General features: G+C 35.1%; 1 protein-coding gene across 1 annotated transcript in view; it reads right to left on the reverse strand.

The window, feature by feature from the left end:
- Nucleotides 1-19,021, reverse strand: part of LOC123662687 (AT-rich interactive domain-containing protein 2) — a 40,425-nt gene that overhangs the window by 13,090 nt on the left and 8,314 nt on the right. The window contains exons 8-28 of the mRNA XM_045597490.1: nt 18,407-18,500; nt 17,921-18,082; nt 16,959-17,123; nt 16,556-16,654; nt 16,008-16,133; nt 15,072-15,241; nt 14,246-14,364; nt 12,623-12,789; nt 11,965-12,054; nt 10,745-10,798; nt 9,705-9,782; nt 7,827-7,913; nt 6,606-6,705; nt 6,466-6,521; nt 5,856-6,335; nt 5,043-5,132; nt 3,472-3,573; nt 2,443-2,508; nt 1,552-1,648; nt 432-509; nt 92-192 (exon numbers count right to left, since the gene is read on the reverse strand). Of these exons, the coding sequence (XP_045453446.1) occupies nt 92-192; nt 432-509; nt 1,552-1,648; nt 2,443-2,508; nt 3,472-3,573; nt 5,043-5,132; nt 5,856-6,335; nt 6,466-6,521; nt 6,606-6,705; nt 7,827-7,913; nt 9,705-9,782; nt 10,745-10,798; nt 11,965-12,054; nt 12,623-12,789; nt 14,246-14,364; nt 15,072-15,241; nt 16,008-16,133; nt 16,556-16,654; nt 16,959-17,123; nt 17,921-18,082; nt 18,407-18,500 (2,581 nt within the window). The remainder of the gene's footprint in view (nt 1-91; nt 193-431; nt 510-1,551; nt 1,649-2,442; nt 2,509-3,471; nt 3,574-5,042; nt 5,133-5,855; nt 6,336-6,465; nt 6,522-6,605; nt 6,706-7,826; nt 7,914-9,704; nt 9,783-10,744; nt 10,799-11,964; nt 12,055-12,622; nt 12,790-14,245; nt 14,365-15,071; nt 15,242-16,007; nt 16,134-16,555; nt 16,655-16,958; nt 17,124-17,920; nt 18,083-18,406; nt 18,501-19,021) is intronic.

A 19,021-nucleotide genomic window follows, 5' to 3' on the forward strand; every position in this document is an offset into this window, starting at 1 on the left:
TCTAAAGAGATACATTTTTAAATCTAATTAATTTTAAAAAAAATCAAGTACTGTAAAATAAATATCGATGCAAAATTAAAAAATGACATACCGTGAGAGTCAAAGGTCCGCCTCCTGTGGGTCCCTGTACTATGATAATTGTCTTTTGCATCATATTGCCAGGTATATTCTGTGCTATGTAACTGAGACCAGCTGGAACAAGACCATGATATAACGATTTTTTTTTTTATAAATATAAAATAGAAAAGTAGCATTAATAAACTAAATTTCTATGGTCACTTACATTATCTAATATATAAAATTCTCGTGTCATGGTGTTAAATACAAAACAAATTACATATAAAATATAAATTGAATATTTTGCTAACATTCTACAAGAACTACACGATTTTTTTTACAAATTTGAATAACCTATAAAATAAATCCCTTACCTTGCGAAGTACCAGGTGTCGCAATAATCTGCATAGGCTGTTGCATAAATTGTGTTGTTTGTGATGTTACAGGTTTTTCTGCAAATACAAAATTAAAATTAAAAATACTTTGGACAGACTAAGCTCCGACATACCAGAAACGTTCTACAGACTTTAAAATATTCTAATCTTTAATCGATTTTTTGCTAACTAGGCAAAAAGTAGCATTTTGTCTTCTACAGATAAAATGTTACCATAACCGAAATTAATTCAAACAGTTTGTAAATGTTCCGTAGCTTCTTCGTTATTAAATGGAATCTACGTCATCCTTAGGGTACATTCACTAGAATACACCCTTAAGAAGAATATTAATTCTGTGACATCCTATAGGCCACGTTTTTATGCCAGTGTCTCAATTTCCGACCCCCAAATGGTGACACTTCAAAAGCCTTTTAAGCTAACAGAGACACACCATACAACAGGATCCAAAAAAAGACTTATTTTAAGGATAAGATTCGGAGCTAAATCCACTGTGGGTATAATCTAATATATAAAATTCTCGTGTCGCGGTGTTTGTAGTTAAACTCCTCCGAAACGGCTTGACCGATTCTCATGAAATTTTGTATGTATATTGGGTAGGTCTGAGAATCGAACAACATCTATTTTTCATCCCCCTAAATGTCAAGGGTAGGCCACTCCTAATCTTTTTTATGATACAACAATAAAAAGTACATACAATCCTAAATTTTCAACCCTCTACGATCAACCCCTATTTTTAAATAGCGTTTAGCGGCAATACAACGTTTACCGAGTCAGCTATTTTATATTACAATCTATGACTTGGTTTAACCAACTTTGGATTGCGTGAAATTTCTTCATAAATTATATTTAGTACCTTGATATCATATAACTAACAACCACTCTGGTGTAGTGACCCGATTAGTCCCCTAAAACACCGACGGTTAGCGGGTTCAATTCCCGCTCAGGATGCATATTTATTATATATTTGAATGTCTGTTTTTGTGGGTCTCCCCACCGTGCCTCGGAGAGCACGTTAAGCCGTCGGTCCCGGTTGTTATCATAAATACCTGACAGTGATCGTACTCATAGTAGAGAACGTATCCGCCAACATATATATTACCTTGTAATATTAACTGTCCCGATTGCGATGCGATTATATTTTGGACATCCATCGGTTGCACTTGCAGCATCGGTTGCTGAACTTGTAGAGTTGGCTGCTGTACCTATTACGAAGATTTTGTATGCAATTTTCAAAACAAAAAAAAATTAAAAACATACATATTTGACTTATGGTATCGATAGGTCACATGTTAATAACTCTTAATCCTTTAAAGATACAAAATATTTTTTACAAAATATACTTAACGAAGTAAAATAATTTTCAAGTTCATGTCAACACCGGTACGGACAATACATTTGTAACTACGAGTATATGTTACATAATAGAAAAGAACAATATAATCAAGATAATTTGAAAATCGAAAAGAATAATAGAATTCGAGTGTTGGACTCCTCTAAAGTTTAGAAGAATTCTCTAGAGTATCAACTGATAAAAAGATAATCAACAATTCTTTCATATTAACTGAGGTAGGGCACAGCAGGAAATTCCTGCTCAAAATATGGAGAAAACAAGGGTATTACCTCGACCTTACAGAAGATCACTGCTAAATAATAATGTTTTTAAGCAGTTTTGTGTTCTTGTTGGTGAGTAAGTTGACCAGAGCTCCTGGGGAGAATTGGGAATAGGGTCAGCAACGCGCTTGCGATGTTTCTGGTTTTACAGACGTCTAGGTATAAGCTACGGTCATCGCTTCCCATCAGGTGAGCCGTATGCTTGTTTGCCGACCTAGTTATATAAATATAAAAAAAAAAATCTAAACTTAAACTTAATATTGTGTATACAGTTAAAAATTATTATTATATTTACGCATTTAACTATAAAATTAACCTAAAACTTAAATGAGTATAAAGTAGGAATAGTAAATACTTAAATTACCTGTATTGTTGGTGCTTGCATTTGCAAAGTTTGCTGTGGCACTTGTATTGGTTGCTGGACTTGAATCGTGGGTTGTTGTACCTATAGATATCATCATTTATAGAAAAATAATATTAATTAAATTTTTGCACCAGTTCAGACCAGGCTATACAAGTATCGAGTGAACATTTTCTTCGAATCGTAAGTAAAAATATATGACGGTAAGTGATGTTTAATGTCGTGTACCTGCTTATAATAATACCAAACACCGGTTAAATATTAGGTAAGTAAATTCTTGTATTTTTTTTTTTTTTTTTTATATATATTTAATGTCAAATGACCAACCCGTTGACGCAGTTAGTTGCGGATTCGATTCCCGCTAGAGAATGGGTGTAATATTTGTATTTACATATGTATTATTTCTATGTATATTTATCAAAAAAAAATTAGCTGTAACATTGGGTTATTACCTATAACAAGCATTAAGTTATTTACCATGAGAACGGATAACCGTGTGAATATTTTAGAACATATTTATTTATTGGAACGAAGTTCCTTATGGGGCGTTGCGGAGGGGTCGGCCGGCAAAAAACGTCCCTAACGTTAAAAAAGCGTAAGGTTTTTATGTATAGTCATGTATGGTGGCTATAGTGTCTAATGTATAGTCTAGTGATTACTGTTATTATTAATGGAATTTGCTATTATTATATCATTCGATAATTATTATATATTTTTATAAATCATTGTAAATAAAATAAAGGTGTTAATATAATTTTGTTATGTACTTTTTTTGAATTTTTCATATTATAAGAAATGTATACCCAAATAATTATTTTCTTTATACCTCGAATAGAACTTGGAGTCAATATTTTATAATAAAGAACTTCGTTCCTATTTGGTGTCTCACGACACCACACGGTATTTTATTATTATTTATTTATTTATTTATTTTTATTTCAGCAGTGTCAAATTCGATTTGCTAAGCGTTGAATATTAATAGCGAAGCCATAAATACCAAAGCGATTGATCAGTAAGCATCCCGAAACACTATTTATTATCCCTTACTTGCAATATCGGTTCTTGAATAATAACCGATTGGTTGTCAGACGCGCCCGCAACCAGAACCGGAGCCTGTATTACTTCCACTGTGGCTTGTTTTGGGGGCAGCTACATTTGTAATAACAATGTTGTACTTATAACGCAATAATTATAAACGATACAATGTGCTTTGAGGTAAACACATAATGTGATTTATGTCTAAAAGTGCGTTAACTTATACTACAAAATCCATCTATCAGACTAAATTACTTACCAATTTTAAATGTACAAAAGTAAAGTTAGGTGGATATTGTTGAAGCGTAGCCTGCAAGCGAGAGAATTCGGGGGCAAAGCTACTATTTGTATTGTTTTCAATGTACAGTACAATCAAAATATTTCAAAATTTATTTTAGTATGATTCAGCCTGTAACATCGCACTGCTGGTCTCGGGCCTATTACTATTATTTTATCCTCTATGTGGCGAAGTTAAGCTTTGTAGACATCAAATAAGATTATTAAAAACTGCTATCAGAAGGACTGTATGAGTTGACTTGCAGTTGCCCTTTGATTTACTGTTTTCTTGCAGTTGCTATTCTAACCGCATGCAGTTGGGTACTTCTAAGTGCTGTCATTTTTTCTTTCATTGATCAAGTACAAAAATTAGTGAACAAGTAACATGAATGCGAATATGTTCAATATTGTTAAATAATGTCATACTTTAATTTGATAGAGTCACAAAAATGCTTTGAATTTAGCCATTACAACATTTCCGATATTTAAGCTCAACTAGTTCAAATATTTAGATCCATTACAAACCGCTACTGTAACTGCAAGTACTTTAATTTATTGACAGAATGTTTAATTGTAAAGCTCTTAATTTATACTTATAAAAGATTTTCAATAAGTATAATTCGGTACATTTAAGGTATTTTGAGAAAAAATATTTAAAAGGCGTTCTATAATACAGTAATGCCAAAACTATTTTTTTTTTCTGCCTGTCTAATTACGAACAAATTCGCTGGTACAGCTGTTCACACATCACGACCCAAAAATCCTACCCATCACACCCATAAATCCATCTGATAGCACCAAAATGAGAAGACGAACGCCGTCACACGTACCAGAAGTTTGTACTTGCCAACTCAACTACACTAACCGAAATAAGCTTACAATGCAAATGTCATAAGCAAATTAAATCTACTTATTTTTATAACGCCCGTCATACTATAATATTAAAATTTCATAATGCCCGTCTAATATAATGTAAAAACCTTAGCAGTCAAAGCGCCTGCCAATATAATCCCTCGGGCCCGCTTTGGGTACAGACATGAAAGAAATTCAACGAATTACTTTATTAACATAATATAACTGCTTTCAAATAAATAATATGAGAGCTACTGACACAATGTGTATATAAAATATCAAAACATTATTATTGATTTGATCAATTGTCGAAAAAATATGAACCGACTTTGCTTGCTAAATATCTGGCAGACTGAATATATTCTGTCAAATAATATTGCAGAAATTACATAGAAGATAACAATTAATATACATCGTGTCAGTAGCTTTTTGTGATAAAATATACATAAACTTACCAAATCATCTTCATCTTCTAGGGCGGACGCCGCTAAAGCAGCGTACAGATTAGCGGCAGTTTTAGACACACTCTCTTGGGGAGAATTGTTCTAGCGATCAAGTCATACGTTAGTAAACAATTAATAATATTTGATTTAAAAGACACATTCGCTTCCAAAGATAGACTAAAAAAAACTCTTACAAAGTTAAGGTAAATAACTTTTTTTAATTTCCTTGGATTTTTTTCCAACTATTCTTACATTAACTGAATAAAAAGAAAATTTAAATAAATAATAACATCCCAGATAGTGATCCAGAAATCTGTATAATTAATAATATACATGTGACGTACAAATGGTCCGGGTTGTGGCATCGAAAGTATTCTCATTTATTTTTTTTTTTAATTAAATCTTATCTCAAACAAATAAACTAACTGTGCCCCGCGGAATCATTCACGATAATTTGAAGAAAAAAAAGGTACTGAAATATTATACAGTCTACAAGTTAAAAAAAAACATACTGAAATATTATACAGCCTTTTTCGGCAAATGAACTAACCAACACAAAAAGAATTTTTCAATTGGAACCCTTACTTAGCGCATTCATTCAAACAAACAAAAAAACAAATTTTTCATCTTGATAATTCAATATAAATAAAAATTTTCGAAACGGCTTGACCGACTTTCGTGATTTTTTTTTTGTGTATATTTGGTAAGCCTGAGAATAGGTCGTAGGCTAATTTTGATGATGATAGGTAATAATAGTGTCCCTATCCATATGACAGAACAATGTTTACCGTGTCAGGTAGTATTACTATAGATATATGTATTTACCTCAGGTTTCTCTTCGACTTTCATCTTCTTAGGCGGTGGTTCAGTGTAAGAATGATCAGTTACAACCGTCTCAACGATTTGCTCCTTTTCACTTTTTCCTTGAATGACACTCTGCTGTATAATCTGTGCAATATTTTGCCCGTCATTTTTTATCTGTACTATTTGACCTTGATCGTTCTTAAATTGTATTAAACCTTGCAACTGATCGCTTTTCAGTTGTATAATCTGGCCTTGGTCGTTTTTAATCTGTATCAGTTGACCCTGGTCGTTCTTTATTTGAAAGAATGGGGCGGTCTGTTGCACGGTGTCTGAATTTATTTGTATTAGAGGATTGTTTTCAGTTTTGACTTGTACTATTTGTCCTGATTCTGTTATTTGTATTGTTGGAGCGTTAATTTGCTGTCCCATTTGTACTACTTGTACCGGTGGATTCGATTTTTTCTCGAGTAGATCAGCTAACATTTTATTTTGCGCGCTCTTCTGTCGGAAACGTCCAAGAATTATAGATTCCATATAATATGATAACATAATATAACGAATTTTTGTAAAAAAATAACATTCGTTAAATATTATATCCTAAAAAAGTTATTTCTAAACCAAAAAATCTTACGATTGTCAATTGTGCCTGTTCATCGATCTGTATTTGTACAGGTTCTTCCTTTGGAACTGAAATAGAATAATTTATAATAATACTCGCAGTATCATATTTTAATGGTACTCATTATACTAATAATAAATTGTTATACATACCTACGACTTCTTCTCCAGCATTTATAACTAACTGTGAACAATAAAAAATTAAATTATTATTATTTAGACACATAGATATATTTAAGGAATGAATTAGTGTCTGGCTGAATATTGTTCCAGACGTAATAATACGAAGATGTAAAAAGGCAGATTTTACTTTATTTTGCTAAATTAATTCTTTGAATGAAATCGAAATAAATATTTAAATATATTATTTGGACAAACATTTCTAGTTTCAATTTTGTTTGTAATAAAACGTTTGTATATATTTGTAAAAAATACACAAATACGACCAAAAGTTTAACTTTCAATATATACGAAGTTTCACGAGATATTTTCCGTATGTATACGTATAATGTTTATTGATGAAGTTATGTCTATGTTTGCTGTGTGGCTACGATAGTTAGAATATAGCCACCCCCTCTCTTACCGTGAGTGTCGTAAGAGGCGACTAAAGGATAACACAGTTCCACTACCACCTTGGAACTTAAAACGCCAACCGATGGCGGGATGACCATCCAACTGCTGTCTTTGACATACACAGGCCGAAAACGGGCAGCAGCATCTTCGGTGCGACAAGGCCAGACCTGCAGTTACTATAGGTAAAACACACGAGTTCACGCCATATTTGGCGTGAACTTGTGGAGGTCTATGTCCAGCAGTGGATTGTAATAGGCTGAAATGATGAATGTCTATGTTTTATGTAGTCTTAGAGTGACGGCTACTCTAGTGTAACGGTGCGTGAGCCGTGACGGCGACACCTAAACACGGTCGCGGGTTCGATACGATACCCGCTCGGAGTGGTTATTTGTGTTTATATAAAAATTTATTTCCGATCTGGATCTGTTAGTCTTTGTGGATCTCCCCACTGTGCCTAGGAGAGCACGTTAAGCCGTCGGTCCCAGCTGTTATCATGTACACATGATAGCGATCGTTACTCATAGCAGGGAATATATCTGTCAACCCGCAGTGGAGCAGCGTGGTGGATTAAGCTCTGATCCTTCTCCTATATGGGGAAAGAGACCTATGCCCAGCAGTGGGACTGAAGTGTAGTCTTAAAGTCATCATGGGTGTTACCAGCCGCGATAAGATTGTCAAAATGTAATAAAAGATAAAATAAATATTTAAGTTATTAAAACCTGTGGTTTTTCTTATGCGCTAACAAATATTAAAGTAATTCACGTTAAACAATAGATAAACTAGAAACACCGTAATACACACCTTCTCGCCTTGAACCGTATTGCTGGCAACACCGCCTGGTATGATCGTTGTACACTTAATCAAAGCTTCAGGATCAACTTCCATACTCTGAAATTTATAATTAAAACAATCACCATCCTATTAACATAAATATAAAATTGACTGTTTACTTTTATTTGTTTCATCGATATGTACAGTAAAGGCTACTTTCTCATTAAGCTTATCAAAAACTTAAATAAAAGAAATTTTAGGATCAAATTACAATGTACATAATTTCACACTCAAAAATTTAAATCAAAAATAAAAATAAAAACTGATATTTGAAAAACAAAAAGAAAATCTTGTTTTAATTAAACTTACAAATTTCTTATTACGTTAGGTACTCTGTTATGGTGAAAGGTTTATAACTCAATATATATAAAATGTCAAAAATACGCCCCCGATCGCAATGTGTCACAGAAAGAAGAATCATGACTTTACTCGATTAATCTACGGAAGTTTTAAAATGCGCACACTAAATTAATTTTTTATTTTATTTCAATCTGGCCTGCCTACACATTTTATATTTAATATATGGCAAAATTGACATGACAAACATCAGCGTTCGATTAAATTAAAAATTATTAAAATCGGTACACCCAGTAAAAAGTTATTGCGGATTTTCAAGAGTTTCCCTCGATTTCTCTGGAATCCCGTCATCAGATCCTGGTTTCCTTATCATGATACTAAACTAGGGATATCTGCTTTCTAACAAAAAAGAATTATCAAAATCGGTATATCCAGTAGAAAGTTATGCGGTATAATACAACGTAGGGCGACGAAAAAAGCGTCAAGTAAAAACGCATTATTAGATATAACTCGAAAAGTAGTTGTTAGATCTCAATAAATTTAAATGGGACCAATCGACACACACCACCTTTCGATTAAAAGAAAATTTGTCGAAATCGGTCCACACGGAAAAAGTTCTGATGTAACATGCATAAAAAAAAAATACAGTCGAGTTAAGAACCTCCTCCTTTTTTGGAAGTCGGTTAAAAAGAACGCTGGCCTTCAAGCTGCGCAAAGGCAATTTGTCGATCTATTTGGTGGTATGAGGTAGGGCGCGGGGCGTGTGTATCTCGCGCCGCATGCCCTACCTAGTGAGCTATTGTTTGGACAGTTCGACGTCGACTCAAAATACTATCGCGCACAAAAGTTTTAAATTACAAAATAGTTTTACATAGAGAAGTGAAAAAAAAAATATTTATAGCGTATAATTCGCGTCATGTAAAAAGAACGCTGGCTGTCAAGATGCGCAAAAGCGACTTACAGTGTTGCCAACTCTTGAAAAAACTTTTCCCTGCTGTCCATTCTTTTGGAACAGTCTTATTTGGTAAATAAAGCCCTGTCAATCGTAATTCACGTTTTTTCCACATTTATTACTCAATTTCACAAGACATTAGCTTACGGACGTTTGTAAAACTCCATTTACTATTTATTTCACTAAAAACAAATATCAATTTATAATTTTAAACACATAAAAACTATTAAAATACGAATATCGAGAGTACAGATAATTAATATTTTTGAATATGACATTTCAATAACTAAAAAATTTGTTATTGCTTTTGTTTAAAAAAAAATGTAGTATAGTAAGTATTTTGTACAGTGATAATTATTAAACTTATTTAGTGCGAATTATTCTCACAGGTATTTCTAGTATTTTTTAATGTACCTTCCAATAACTTGTATACGAAGTCGTGAGTAAAAGCCTAATTAAAAAATAAAACAGTAGTACTTTCGTGCGCGAGTGTACCCATGCACAAAAACACCCCCTCCAGTTTCTTTCAGCGTTTTTTTTTTACATGGCGCCGAGTTATAGTCTACTATATTATCATGAATAATCATTAAAGTACTTACTGTGGGTGGATTTTGTTGAACAACAACGGTGCCTGCTGCTGGTAAAACTCGCTGTTGACTTTGTTGTCTTTGTGCAACCTGAGTATGTGTGTATTTTTTTAACATATTTTCACTTCGGAGTACTTAGATAATTATAACATTGGTATATTTTTATTGTTTAATATTATTACCGACCATTCGTAAATGTTAAGATATACCGACCATGGTGTAAATATTAAGATATTTTACCAGAAACCAAAAAAAATATATCTTAATAAATTTTATTAATAATTTACATAATAATAAAATTTTTCGTTTTAAGTGTAATCTAAAACTTAACAAGTTGTGTGTGTAAACTTAACAGCTGTCAATTTCAATCTTCCCGAAATTCGATGACAAAAGAGTAGAGGTCAAAAATTTCCTAAATAGAGAGATAGATTTTTTACTTTTTTATCTTTATACATGAATTCTTAACAGCATTTAAAAACATATTTAGATTTCGATCACAAAAAAAAAAAAAACATTAGATAGCACCCTATTATACCATTATACCCTTATATTATACCCTTCATTGGACAGAAAATTATGTAACCCCACTTTTCGCTACCCCTTCTATTCTTCTAAAATTTTGATCTACTATCGTACCATTACCACATTAACACTCGCCTACTTTTCAAAATTACATTAAAAGAATATCTTAAAATATAACCACTCACATTTATTTTCTAAAATACGTATAATTTAAACTATTCATTACAATTAACCTAGAACAAAGTCGAGCTGAAGTTAACGAGATATTGATTTCTCATTTGACTTTTAAGGGTAAGTTGGGCAAATTTACTTTATTTTATTACAATACAAATTAATTTAGTTCAAATGTTACTCTCATGCTCCGATAAAGCTCTTTCTATGCATGCCAATAATCCTAGGTTATGTAAAAATCATGTTAGTTTAATTATTTCGACATGCTTCGCTACAATTTGCTACTACTTAATAGAAACTTTAAAAAAAATGAACCTTGACATGCATTTTGTTAATTTAATTTAAATTATTTAATTTACCAGATTTTGTAAATCAGTGTCTATCACTTGATCATTCAACACCTGCATTAGGTCCTGCTTAAATTGTAAACGTAAATTTAAAAAATTATATATTGTAACTATTCCTTTACTTTTTCGGAATATGCTAGTTTTTTTTTTTTTTTTTTCGAAAAATAAAATATAACGTAATTTTACAAGTTTCATATAGAAAAAAGAGCAAGAAATATTCTAATTACGAGAATCAAATTCTTGAAAATTATAAATAAGACAAACATTACAATTAAAACCATTTTAAATATGACAGACTTATTTTATTTGTCAAAATCGTTCGAATCATTATAAATATTTCTACAAAAAACGCTACACACACTATAGCCAAAAAGCTACAGAATTTGTTTATTATCGCTTATCTCAGGTAGTAATAACCTGAGCTAAGTTCTGGTGATAACACAACACACGCGTGAAGGAGTATATTATGACAAACTCAATAAAAACTTATAAACTGAATTAAACTTTCAAACGCTATAAAAATTACAGCAAAATATCCATACTAATTGAAGTAATTATCGAAGTAATTAAATTGCATCATAGTGCTAGACTACACTACCTACGTTAGCGGGCGAGGGGTGAGGGAGTTGTGGGATTGGAGGTTGGAACGTGAAGTGGGATGGAGTGTGGGTACTGGACTGTGGAATAAATAGGAGTGTTGGGTGGGCTAGTATGGTGTGTGTCCTGGCTGGAGCGGGGTGTTCTGTAGTATTTTTATTGCTAATTGGCAAACTATCTGCAATATTTTTATTTGGTTTTTACTTGGCAAATAAGCATACGGCTCGCTTGATGACAAGCGATTACCGTATCTCATAGACACTTGCAACACCAGAAGCATCGCAAGCGCGCTGCCGACCCTACCCCCGACTCTTCCCAGGAGCTCTGGTTACCTCACTCACCACAGGAACATAACGCTGCTCGAGAGCTGTATTATCTGGCTGTGATTTGTAAGGTCGACGTACTTAGTACGTAGTTTAGTATCGTATGGGTTGGTGTGGGGGGTTGGTGTGGGGGGTTGGTGTGGCGGGTTGGTGTGGGGGGTTGGTGTGGGGGGTTGGTGTGGGGGGTTGGTGTGGGGGGTTGGTGTGGGGGGTTGGTGTGGGGGGTTGGTGTGGGGGGTTGGTGTGGGGGGTTGGTGTGGGGGTTGGTGTGGGGGGTTGATGTGGCGGGCGGTTAGTGTGTTAGTGACTTACTTGCGCGTGCGCGTGCGCGGGCGGGCTTACTTTGTGCGCCAGCAGGTGCTTGATGAGCGACGTGCTGCTGGCGGGCTCGGGCGCGCCGGGCTGCGGCCGCGGCTCAGTTAGTACGACTACACGGCTCATTGTATGGGACTTTCGGTTGCGATCAATACATTCTCATCATTACAGCCTATACAGTCCACTACTGGACATAGGCCTCCACAAGTTTACGCCAAAAATAACGTGAACTTATGTGTTCTGCCCATAGTCACCACGCTGGGCAGGCGGGTTGGTGACCGCAGGGCTGGCTTTGTCGCACCGAAGACGCTGCTGCCCGTCTTCGGCCTGTGTATTTCAAAGCCAGCAGTTGGATGGTTATCCCGCCACCGGTCGGCTTTTTAAGTTCCAAGGTGGTAGCGGAACTGTGTTATCCCTTAGTCGCCTCTTACGACACCCACGGGAAGAGAGGGGGTGGCTAAATTCTTTAGTACCGTAGCCACACAGTACAAATACAATACATTCTCAGAGATAGAAAAAAATATTTGCTATTTTCTAAAGAGTTCAAATAATTTTAGGGTCCTTTTACAAAAATTAATAACCCCTCCAACTTAGTAATAGTTTAAATATACAGTCAAGGAGATTAATCTTTCTAAAATTATTGAAGAATATGTTACGAAAATGAATAAAACATAAATTTAATCCATAAACGGAAATATTTAAAGAAAAAAAGAAATGATACATCAAAACAAAAGATTACCTGCGCCTGGACGACTGGTGGTTTTGTTTCAACTACAGTCGTTTTATTAGTCAACTGCGCTTTCAGAATTGGTGACGAAGGTCCTAAATAACATAAAAAGAATAAAGAACATACAATAACAATTGCTATTATTTTTTAATCTTTTTTCTTTACAATTATTATTTCAAATATATATTATTATGTAATTAACATAGATCAAGTAAAAAAAGGTAGATAATGCGCGGCCTTTGTTGTTACTGAAGCCACAAAACTCGGCTCCTTCAAGTAAACACACGCGCTCACGCACACATATGCATCAAACTACGCTCATTTTCGTTAGTATCTCACGGGGTCTCGTACAGTAACTTTGCCTTCAAAATGCCGTTCTTATGTAATTAAATGGTGCAAAAACAATACCAAAGTGAATAAAAAGTCTGAAGAAATATCGTTTCACACGTAAGTACATACAAAACTTTATATTTCTTGTTATTCCAAAATAATATTGAGGTTATTCGGAACTTATAATTTCGATGTCCCGAAATGACGTACCGAGGGAGTGTTACCAGTAATTTTTATTTCCATTAGCCCAAAATGCGGATAAGTAAATTGTAGGCAATCATAGAAAAATAATTAAGTAGAAAGTGGACAACATTTTTTTTTTTTTTTTATCGTGTGATTTTTATGTTTTTCCTAAGTTGAAGTCAAGTTAAATATGAATTTTTAACTCGTTTGTTTCTGTTTAAATTTGGGAATTAACTACTCATATTTTACTACTAAATATCATGGTTTTAGGTTTCCAACGAATATTTTAATAGGAGATGAATGGGCTGCTTTACGACTGAGCCGAAATGAACTACAACGACAGCCATCCTCATCTAGTTTGTTTGTTCAAACCATTTTGATAAAGCTGACATGTACGGTACAAAACGTGGACTTCGCAGAGTACCATCAAGTACATACTACTACTTACTACTACGTATTTTAATGTTATATTTTTTGTTCTAGGACCTACCGGATGAGTCTAAATCAGTCGTTAACCAAGATTCAATCTTTGATACACGTAGAAAACATAAACTAAGAGAAAAGTTAAAAAAACAGGAACTTAATTTTAAAAAAATGTAAAAATAAAATCAATTTATTACAGCAAAGAGTTAGACGTCTTTAAAGCAGGAACTTGCCCCTCAGAGAAATCATCAATTACTTAAAAACGCAAGTTTTCATTGACACAGATTTATATAATTAAATAAATCAAAACACGGCTACAATAGATTTATGTAACAATTTGAATCGAAAAAAGGAGTAAATATATTTAAAACTATAAACAGGTTTTTATTTCCACATACCCATTTTACCTATATTAAATTAATTGTTTAATAAAAATTTTAGGGAATTTTTTTAAAAAGTGTCAACACTTCACTCACTCACACATCTTTAAAAAAGTGGCTTCACTTTTCTGTTCTAGGTGCGTTATCTATTTTTTTTTACTTTATCTATGGTAATTAAATCATTTCTACTACTCTCTACATACTTAATGAATTACATTAATAAATTTTTGCTTACCAACAGGAGGGTTAGTTCTATTCGGCATATTCTTAGCTCGTATACCGATATAGACGTGTTGTGTCTCCCCGGACGCAGTACTAATGGTGTTTGGTCCTACTGTACCACCGAAGACGGTTCTGGATAGAGATTCAAAGATGACGTTATTTTTTTTTTGTTACTTATTACTTTATACATATCATAGACACTAATATCACTACGCCGAATAATTTATTTGCGCAGTTGTAGGTTTTTTAATGTGTTTGCGTAGTTGTAGGTTTCTTAATACAAGTACGATAACAAACAAGCATAAAATCGGTTTGCAGGTAAACGATTACCTTACACTCCACAGAAACAGAACAGTACTTGAATCTTTTCAAAGGTTTTAGGTACTTCCCAAATCAGACTACTCTAGATTTATAGGTAAAATATTTCCTGTCCTGGCGGAACAGCTCCGTGTTGTTTCGTATTGTATTATGTTTTATCGTGTTGCATCATGATGATTGTATCGTGTCGTATCGTGCCGTGACGAGTCGCATCGCGTCGTTTCGTGTCCTGTCGTATCGTGTCGCATCACGTCGTGTCTTATCGTGTCGCGTCGCGTCGTTTCGTGTCGGATCGTTTAGTTTCGTTTCGTTTCGTGTCGTGTCGCGTCGTTTCGTGTCGCGTCGTTTCGTGTCACATCGCGTCGTGTTCTATCGTGTTGCGTCGCTTCGTTTCGTGTCGGATCGTTTAGTTTAGTTTAGTTTAGTTTCGTTTCGTTTCGTGTCGTGTCGTGTCGTGTCGTGTCGTGTCGTGTCGTGTCGTGTCCTGTCGTGTCGTGTCGCGTCCATCGTCTCAAGCTCACCGGACGAGGCGCGGGAAGTGCGCGGGCGCGATGACGCCCTTGCGCGAGAGCTTGGTGCAGCAGGCGAGGTACTGCCGGTACAGCTCCGCCGCGTCGCACGCGCTGTTGTCGCTGCCTGGTAGTGGCTCGTATGTAGCGCGAAGCCATGCTTGCGCGAAGTGCTCGTTTTCCTGTATTACATATAAACTAATATAACTATTATATATTAAACAAACTTGACCTTTATTCTAAACCTAAATCAAGACTGCTACTCTCATGTTTAATTAGGTTTTGAATAAGGTAAGTATGTTTAATATACTTTTTATTTTACAGGTAAAATATTGCTAATTTATCAATTGGTAACTAATGTATACTTAGCGTCCTTACGCGACATGCTTTTAAAATATAATTAATTAATGCAATAAAGTTAGATCGCATACGGCTAGCAAGTAAGCCGTGTTTACTCTAAACGTACGTCTTTTAATTCTATCCAATCTGATACTGCATTAGTTAACATAAACTTATGGAATAATAAATGGTCAAGCTGGATCTGAATCAGCGATGTTATAATTAGGTGCCGATCCGGCTCGATAAACCGTTAGTACGTACTAGTGTAAAAGTATTTATTTATTTATTTATTTTACACTTTATTGTACACCAAACAAATAAAATAAACAAGCAAGATTAGCAATAATTTGTAGAAAAAAAGTGTACAAAAGGCGGACTTATTGCTTAAAAGCAATCTCTTCCAGTACATATTCACTATTGTAGTGAATGATATACAGAAAACAGATGGTTACAGAATGAGCTGTAGTATGATTGTATTCTATTTTTCTATTTATTACACCTATCACTCCTTACAAGAAATATAAATAATTAATAGAAAAAAATTTAACATATTACATCAAACTGGTATAAAGTGTTTAGTTACAAGATAACATAAAAAGTAAAACTTACCTGAACAGTCCTCTGCTGCAAGTGTGACTGCTGGAGTGACGACATAGGTGCAGGGGTAGGTGTAGGGGGCGCAGGGCTGGAAGACTGCGGAGCCTCGGGGGGCTTCGCAGGGGTAGTTGGTTGCGCCTTACACATATACCAAAAATACATCAAATTCTCACACATAAACGTAACTGCGTGTACGTGTCAAGTAGAATAATTTAATACATTTTTTATTTGGTCAAGTATTGTAAACATTCAGTTTTATTATATATTTCAATATCAACATGAAGCTATTTTATTACATTAAAGTGTCTAGATGATTTATTGATTGTACGTGCAATATATACTAAGCAATGTCACACCGTAAGGCTTAAATGAGAAATCTTTAGATGCCTATATTGAAATATATGAAAAATAATTATAAAATACACGTGATGTCTCGTTGCAGCCTTCCTTGTGATATTTTCGTGATGACGACCCCTTAAATATAACGGCGTACTATATAAAGAAATAAAACAAAATAACAAGTCAACACAAAAGGCAATAAACAAACCAAGTCTACTCACAGCGGGCTGCGCCTGCGCACGCTCCTCAGCTTGCGCGGGGCCGCTCACCGTCTCCACCACGCGCATCAAGATACACGCACGCGGCCCGTAGCTTTGCGCCTGTTTTGAAAATTACAATTTTATATAATACCAACATATTAACTGATTTATAATACTAAAATTATAAAATCTCTTTGAAACGCATCTGAGCAAAAATAACAAATCTTGATCAAAGAAAATCAATAGGAAGATTAAGTTCCACATTAGAAGATATCGCACAGACGCATGCACGCACGCACGCACGCACGCACGCACGCACGCACGCACGCACGCACGCACGCACGCACGCACGCACACACACACACACACACACACACACACACACACACACACACACACACACGCGCGCGCGCCAGACACTCACCTCGACAGTGACGAGTGCCACAAGCGTATGCGGCAGGCCGGGCACTCTGGCCACTGCCTCGCACGCGCGGTCTCCCAGTGATGTCAGCGCATACACGCACTCCAACGTACACACCAGTACCATGATGTCTCGTAGCGACAGAAGCGCGCATACGTCGCTGTACACCTGCCATTAATGGGACATTTGTTACGGTTTCACTCACATTTAGCTAGTGTTCTTACACTTAGTAAATAAAATGAATTAGATGTTTATTTCATCTTAAAATAATACGTGAAATATCATGTCAATAGATGATGATGCGCTTCAGCCTGTAATATCCCACTTCTGGACATAGGCCTCTTTCCCCATGTAGGAGAAGGATCAGTGCTTAATCAAGGCGGATATATTCCCTACTATGAGTAACGATCGCTATCAGGTATACATGATAACAACAGGGACCGACGGCCAAACGTGCTCTCCGAGACAGGGTAGACCCACTGAACTTACGGTGACCAGAGTCCAAAGGTGGGAAGGACTGCACAAACACCCTAACCACGGCAAACATCTGTATAGCCAACACAAATGTTTGTCAAGAGCGGGGATCGAACCCACACCGCCAACACGACCACCACAAACCAGTGCTGGGATCAGCGCTATAAGTGCGCCGATGCGAAGAGGCTACTCTTTGTTTTGTTGTTGTATGGATTAATTAGTTGTACAACTTTCTTCAATGTTTGTATTTTGTAGATGCCTGATGATGGTCCAATAAAGGATCGAAACGTCGCATGAATTTGCAATTAGTGGTTTGATTGGCACCTTATGTCCACTTTCCTGCTAACCGTCAAAGAATACTTATAACAAATGGACACAACGATAAATAATAAAGTCTATATTGATTTTATTGTAGCTACCACTTCCAGCTGTACGACGATGAATCAATCTACATTTCTATTAAAAATACAGTATATTGTTTTAAAAACTACCTTCGCTTCAAGTGCCTTCAGTAGCGCTTCTTCATTTGCCTCATTCTGCGACAATTTGTTAAGCAGTTCTAAAGCAGCAAGCACTCTAGCGCGGTCTTGTGATACAAGCGCCGACTGTATCGTCGATAGCACATGTCGAGATATGAGACACGTTGCAGGATCCTAAACATACAATTTCAAAATTCTTTGGTTCTAAGCCTAATAGACGATAAAATTCACCTGATTGTGAAATTATCTTATTTTTTAAGTTTTCGACTTATCTATTTGGGCCCGTTAAAAATTTATTTTATACATCACATTATGAATATATTTGTGGCGACATCTATCGCGCAACATACTAATTACGTAATTAGAGAAAAACTGACGCAGCTACATCGCGCTATCAGAGTTTTCAAAGTGATTAAGTATCTTCGCACTCCCAAATATTAAATTAAGTTTTCTCAATATTCTCAAATAAACTTTTAATATGATCTCATATTTATTTACCTTTATTATCAATTCAGTTGAGATGTTTCCAAGTGTATCCAGACCACTTTGCCTTAGTGAACCAACCCAGCAATTAGCACATAGTAGAAGAAATCTGTAACAGCAAGCTAATTATAGAGGAAATAAAACATGTTAATGGTAAAGCTCTTCATCTCATTGCTTCATATCTATCTAATAGAATTCAACACGTATCAATAAATGGGACGAAGTCTTCTGGATCTGTGCTAAAAAGGGGCTTTCAACAGGGATTGATTCTAGGTCCATTCTTTTTTAATATATATAAATGTTCTGCCATTTTATGTTAAGGATATTTGTGATGTAGTACTATTTGCAGATAACACATAGCTTATATTTAAAGTTGATAGGAAAAAAGTAAATTATAATGACGTGAACAGTTCATTGGCGCGAATTCAAGATTAATTTAAAACAAACAACTTAATTTAGAACGCCAAAAAAACCACGTGCGTTGTTTTCGTTGCCTAATGATAAGCATCCAAATTATAATTCTGAAATAAATAACATGAGGCTTATGGCTTAGGCACAGCTCCACAGCATTCGCAGTTAGAAAAGTACGACAACTGACCGACACACATCTAATATATTTTAGCTATTTCC

The sequence above is a fragment of the Melitaea cinxia genome, chromosome 19, assembly GCF_905220565.1.
Source record: "Melitaea cinxia chromosome 19, ilMelCinx1.1, whole genome shotgun sequence".
NCBI classification, from domain to species: Eukaryota; Metazoa; Arthropoda; class Insecta; order Lepidoptera; family Nymphalidae; genus Melitaea; species Melitaea cinxia.